The 7,033-nt window shown below is 42.0% G+C and overlaps 1 protein-coding gene across 1 annotated transcript; it reads left to right on the top strand.

Annotated features, from left to right (window-relative positions):
* The first annotated feature begins 1,106 nt into the window (after positions 1-1,106).
* Positions 1,107-6,762, top strand: LOC109891348 (zinc finger and SCAN domain-containing protein 2-like). Its single transcript, XM_020483818.2, has 2 exons — positions 1,107-1,419; positions 2,746-6,762. The coding sequence occupies exons 1-2, from the start codon at positions 1,227-1,229 to the stop codon at positions 3,726-3,728; spliced, it is 1,176 nt and encodes a 391-aa protein (XP_020339407.1). The 5' UTR covers positions 1,107-1,226; the 3' UTR covers positions 3,729-6,762.
* Positions 6,763-7,033: the final 271 nt, after the last annotated feature.

Below are 7,033 nucleotides of genomic sequence, written 5' to 3'. Positions count from 1 at the left end.
CAGGGAGACAGGACGGACAGCTGATTGCCCTCGCAGTGGCAGACCACGTGTTACAACACCTGTACAGGATCAGTACATCAGAACATCACATCTGCGGGACAGGTACAGGGTGGCAACAACAACTGCCCGAGTTACACCAGGAACGCACAATCCCTCCATCAGATCTCAGACTGTCTGCAATAGGCTGAAAGAGGCTGGACCGAGGGCCTGTTGTAAGGTAGGTCCTCACCAGACATCACTGACCGGTTGCATCACTGCCTGGTACGGCATTGCTCGGCCTCCGACCGCAAGGCACTTCAGAGGGTAGTGCGTACAGCCCAGTACATCACTGGGGCAAAGCTGCCTGCCATCCAGGACCTCTACACCAGGCGGTGTCAGAGGAAGGCCCTGAAAATTGTCAAAGACCCCAGCCACCCCAGTTATAGACTGTTCTCTCTACTACCGCATGGCAAGCGGTACCGGAGTGCCAAGTCTAGGACAAAAAGGCTTCTCAACAGTTTTTACCCCCAAGCCATAAGACTCCTGAACAGGTAACCAAATGATTACCCGGACTATTTGCATTGTGTGCCCCCACCCCAACCCCTCTTTTACGCTGCTGCTACTCTCTGTTTATCTTATATGCATAGTCACTTTAACTATACATTCATGTACATACTACCTCAATTGGCCCGACCAACCAGTGCTCCCGCACATTGGCTAACCGGGCTATTTGCATTGTGTCCCACCACCCGCCAACCCCTCTTTTTATGCTACTGCTACTCTCTGTTCATCATATATGCATAGTCACTTTAACCATACCCACATGTACATACTACCTCAATAAGCCTGACTAACCGGTGTCTGTATATAGCCTTGCTATTCTTATTTTCAAATGTCTTTTTACTGTTGTTCAATTTCTTTACTTACCTACACACACACACACACACATACTTTTTTTCTCCGCACTATTGTTTAGAGCCTGTAAGTCAGCATTTCACTGCGCACGTAACAAAAACTTTGATTTTACTTAATTGTGAACAAAATATGCAATTCACTCTCCGACCTGTGAAGGGCAGCAATACGCAATAAAGCGTCTAGTACGTCTGCCGGGAAACCACACGACGAAGAAGAGTTAGCCTTGTTTACAGATACAACAGGAAAATGTCTTTGCTGTTTACCTCGAGGAGGATGGCTAGCCAGCTTCCACAGAAAATAGGCTAAACGTTTCCACTTTAATTTCCCTCAAAATGTCTAAAATGCAGCTGTTACAGGATTATCTAAATGAGCGATTAACAGCGGTGGCTGTTGAGATATTTGGGGCAGTGGAAAATACCATAGCAGAGTACCAGGAAGAAATCTCCCGTTCGAAGGAGGAGATCGATCGTCTACGGAAGCTGCTGGATTTGGTTTTCCAACCCGACATAATGTTACATAGAGCAGGTCAGTAGTGAATGATGACCGCTGCTAGATCAATCAGTGTGATTGAACCAGTCAGGCCTGATAATCAACCGATTAACCAACGTTTGCTGATTCTACTAAACAAAAATATAAACGCAAGTGTTGGTCCCATGTTTCATGAGCTGAAATAAAATATCCCAGAAATGTTCCATACACACAAAAAGCTTTTCTCTCAAGTTTTGGGAATAAATGTATTTACTTCCTTGTTAGTGGGCGTTTCTCCTTTACCAAGATAAACCATCCACCTGACAGGTGTGACATATCAAGAATCTGATTTAAGCAGCATGATCATTACACAAGTGCACCTTGTGCTGGTGACAAAAGGCCACTCTAAAATGTGCAATTTTGTCACACAACACAATGCCACAGATGTCTCAAGTTGAGGGAGTGTGCAATTGGCATGCTGACTGCAGGAATGTCCACCAAAGTTGTTGCCAGAGAATTGAATGGTAATTTTTCTACCATATTCCACCTCCAATCTCATTTTAGAGAATTTGGCAGTACGTCCAACTGGCATCACAACCGCAGACCACGTGCATGGTGTCATGTGGATGAGCGGTTTGCTGATGTCAACATTGTGAACAGAGTGCCCCATGGTGGGGTTATGGTATGGGCAGGCGTAATCTACGAACACATAGCATTTTATTGATGGCAATTTGAATGCACAGAGATACCTTGATGAGATCCTGAGGCCCATTGTCATACCATTCATCCGCCACCATCACCTCATGTTTTAGCATGATAATGCATGTCGCAAGGATCTGTACACAATTCCTGGAAGATGAAAATGTTCCAGTTCTTCCACGGCCTGAGTACTCCCCAGACATGTCACCTATTGAGCATTTTGGAATAGTCTGGATTGATGTGTATGACAGCATTTTACAGTTTATGCCAATATCCAGCAACTTAACACAGCCATTGAAAAGGAGTGGGAAAACATTCCATAGTTCCAACATTCCACAATCAATAGCTTAATCAACTCTATGCGAAGGAATTGTGTTGCGCTGCATGAGGCAAATGGTGATCACACCAGATACTGACTGGTTTTCTGATTCACGCCCCTACTTTTTTAAAGGTATCTGACCAACAGATGCATATCTGCATTCCCAGTCATGAGAAATATGTAAATTAGGGGCTAATGAATTCATTTCAATTGACTAATTTCCTTATATGAACTGTAACTCAGTAAAATCTTTGAATTTGTTGGATGTTGCGTTTTATATTTTTGTTCAGTATATATGAACATGAATATTTATTTGAACTTGGCTCAGAGCTATTGAATACTAATAATTTATCCTATCGTATCAGATCCCCAGCAGCTCACATTTCCTGTACCTGGAGAAGTTCCCCCTGAGAAGCAGCACTGTGAGCAGGAGTGGAGCACCAGTCCGGGCCAGGGCGACCCAGAGCCCAAACAGATTAAAGAGGAACAGGAGGAGTTTGGGACCAGTCAGGAGGAAGAGCAGCTTCAGGGGCTGGAATCTGATACCAAAGAGTTCATATTAATTTCTACCTGTGTGAAAAGGGACTGTGATCTCGACCCATCCCAGTCCTCACATCTTTACCAAATCCATACTGTGGAGAACAGAGATAGGGACTCTCTACCCACCAAAACAATTGAACAAGACATCAAAACAGAACATGGAGAGGCCTACGGAGAATCCGAACCAAACAATGAATTACAGCCCCTCTCTCCAGTAAATTCAGACTGTTCTGCAGCTCAGATTGGCAACAGTGAAAGTGACAATGGTGTGGATGGTGGAGGACTAATGTCAGGGTTACAGCCACTCAAATCAAAGAGAACATTGACAAAGAAAGGACAAAGCTCTAAGACCAGGGAAGCCAGTGAGTTGAAAGTTCCATTGAGGGCGGCTCACTCAGGGGAGAGACCACACAGGTGTCCCGTCTGCAGGAAATGCTTTCTGAAAAGTAGCATTTTAAAAACTCATCAGAGAATTCACACTGGCATGAAACCATATTGCTGTAATGTATGTGGCAAAAGTTTCAGAGAAAAGGGAACCTTGACAGAACATACGAGAAGTCACACTGGGGAGAAACCATATCAGTGCAAAGATTGTGGCAAATGCTTTATCCGGATTAGAAACCTGACAGACCATATGAGGATACATACTGGAGAGAAACCGTATCAGTGCAGTGATTGTGGCAAATGTTTCAGTCAGAAGAAAACCCTGACCATACATATGAGGACAGTACACTGGAGAGAAACCGTATCCGTGCAAAGAATGTGGCAAATGCTTCAGCCAGATGAAAAGCCTGAAAGGCCATATTAGGATTCACACAGGTGAGATGCACCATCAGATGAGAGATCATTTAAGTGCCCCATGTGTGTAGAATGCTTCAGATCAGCAAGTCATCTAAAATGGCACCAGCGAAGACATCACACAGGAGAGAAACCACGTTGCTGACTTTGTGGTAAATGCTTCACTTGTTAGAACTGAGGAGGAGAATGAAACCAGAGGGATAAACATGACAGTGCTGCTGGGGCAAAATTGTACTCTCACTTGTAGGAGGACCTTTCCATTGTAAAACACTGATGTTTCATAACCCTTCTGAGCATGGCCTCAAATGTATATAATATGTTTTGTAAAACTTAGTTATTTTGGTTTCCACAGTAAGATTTTTAAATTTGTTCCAACATGAATCCTCTCCCCTACTTGGACTATCCCCTATAAAGTCACAGCAAACTAGTACATTGGTGTTATCTAAATACATTAAAGGATGTTTACATTTTGAGGGTGTGACGATCAGGGTTGGGTGTAATTCCATTTCAATTCCAGTCAATTCAGGAAGTTAATTGAAATTCCAATTCTCCTCAACACTTTTCAATTATGAAGATGTGGAATTGGAATTTGGTTTATTTTCTGAATTGACTGGATTTGAAATGGAATTCACCCCTGGTGATGATCATCCTATATCATCATCACTTAATATAAAGCCTTGCTTATTATATAAATGACCAGACATGACAAACGGTTTATGATAAGAAGCCCGATATGTTGATAGTTGATCACCTGGGAAAATAAACGCGTTTGAGATTGAGGGAATTCTATTCATCTGGACCGGCGCCCTGGTAGTCGTGTTTTGCACCATGTGAAAGTTGATTGCATTTGTTTTGGAACCGTGCTGCCTCCCGGGCATGAGCCAGGTTCCCCATTCAAAGCCCACAGTGAAGTCGGCTAAAAACAGAAGTGACGTAATTTAGCATGTGGCATAATGAGTAGGATTCTGTGTTTTCACATGCAGAAGTGATTGCTTTTGATTTAAAAAAAACTTGATCTGCCTTCCCAATGAAAACTAGTTTGAAAATTCAAACATAATTTATGGGAAAGAGATTTATGTTCTGGCCGATTCACCATGCTTCCTTGTTGGCGACATGACCAAGTAGTGCAGATTACTATTTCATTTGAGAAGGGTGCTTTTTCCTCACCGCTTTTGGCCTTTCATGTCATGGGCCATAAACTGCTGCCTCAGTATAATCGAATCCGCCCATTAGCACGTTGGAAATTGGTTTGGCGCCAAAACCTTCTGTAGTGCGTCTCCGATAATATTACTCTGTCTGTTAATGCATTTAACGATCAGAAAGTTCAACTAAAATGTGATCATGTGTAACATTTAAAACGTGAAGGCTAATTTAAAGAAATGTGAATGATTACCTTGTTTATTCCTGTGATTGTTGAGGGTGGTCTGTCCATTTCCTGATCAGAGTTTGACAGGTAAACAGTGGGAGTGTTCGAGTGCATGGTTAATTCATGGTACGGGGTACTCGGAAGAAGCATATTCCTGGGAGGGACTTATAAAGCATGTTGTAGCACCTTTATAAGTCCCTCCCGGGAACATTACACATGTATTGTAATAGTTGCCTTTGTCAATTGATCACCATTTTGTGAATGTATTCTCATTGGCCGTTGCATTATGGGTAGCGGTATTTAAACCTTGCCATTTCGTTGTTTGAGACAGGACAGAGCCAGGGAAAGGTTGGCATGCTGCTGGGTTAATTGACATTATTGTAGCCTGGATTTTTCTTTGAACAAGCTCTTATGTGGAACAGTTTATGATCCTGTTGCAACCAACAGTCTATTTGGTTTTGTAAATATTGTAAAACTTTGCCCACTATTTCCTCACTGCAAATAAAAAGCCTCACCCTGAGCAGAAAATCAGTTTTATATTGTCTTGCCGATTCCGGATAAAAGTCCAACTGCTGGGTCACCCTCAGGGAGGGGAAAGGGCTTCAGATTTGAAAACATGCTACCTTTATACCTGTAGTAGGAGGACAAACAAACCCATCAGGTCAATGATATTGGCTGAATGTATTAAGGGATAAACATGCACTACATTGTAGAATCCCGCAATGTTGTGCTTAACAGAACAATGCATTTTTAAGCATACATGTATGTAGTTACCTTCCTTTTGCTTAGAATTATACACAATACATTTCAGTGACTGTCTTGTAGCTGTACTAAAATCAGCACATATTTTGTTTCATGCAGAAGGCACCTGGTTCAAATGTTGGACTGTCACCTCACCAGCTCTAGTCTGTCATTACCTCTTATGTCTGTGTAGTGGGTTTGACACCACTGCATGGTGTTCTTTCTCATAAACCTGACATGGCATGGCATTACATGGACTGGGGCTATGTTGTTGTGAGTATCTTAGAGTGGATTGGTGTATCATGCTTCTTCTTAATAAAATGTTATTTTTAATTAGTTTATCATTTTTACGTTTTTGTTGTCGGTTATTTTTATAGATTTGTTAGTACAGGGGCTCAAATAAATTGAGTACTTTCTCAACCTTTATTATTAGTCATACATCAGGTAGAGATGAGTTGTAGGATATTTCACAGTGAATATATTTGTGAATATATATAGTGGAAAGTTAGTCCACAACTTTTGCTGTGTGTTTGATTTGCATTATAGAATTGGAACACAGCCAGGTGGAGATTGTTGAGTTCAGATGCGCTACATTTCCATTACAGCAGGTGGCGGTATAACAATTTTACCTCGTGTAGGTTCAAAAAGACAAGCCGATATGGGGGGTGATTCATGCCAGAATTAAGTCTCGTGAAGCTACTGATACCTCTCACCAAGTCACCTAACGTCTTCCTAGCGCCATAATAATAACGCCATGAATTAACATGGACTGTCAATGGAGACAAGTTTGTTTCTAAAGAGTCAAACTGCAGACGGTTTCACAACACGTGACACATACACGTCATGTAGACGTGGTGTTCACTTCTCGCAACGTGTCACTGACACGACGCGTGTAACTTCATTATGAATGATCTTACCATAAAAGCCTTAACGTCTACATGTGTTACGTGTTAGTTTGTGTCTGTTCAGTTAATCAATTTCATTTTCGATTTAGCTAAAATAGGCCTATCACCCCAATGCAAAAATGATTAGGCTAGTTAATATTGCAGCCATCATTACTGTGTAGATAGGCCTATTTCTCGCATCAATACAAACACAAAGGCTTCTTGGTAGCCTAGTGTTAGAGCGTTGGGCCAGTAACCAAAAGATTGTTAGATTGAATCCCAAAGCTGACAAGATTAACTTTCTTTGTAGTTTTGCCCGAGCCA

Source organism: Oncorhynchus kisutch, linkage group LG5 (genome assembly GCF_002021735.2).
Source record: "Oncorhynchus kisutch isolate 150728-3 linkage group LG5, Okis_V2, whole genome shotgun sequence".
Classification (NCBI taxonomy): domain Eukaryota; kingdom Metazoa; phylum Chordata; class Actinopteri; order Salmoniformes; family Salmonidae; genus Oncorhynchus; species Oncorhynchus kisutch.
The sequence above is the reverse complement of the archived record's forward strand: the minus strand, read 5'-3'. Positions and strand labels throughout refer to the sequence as shown.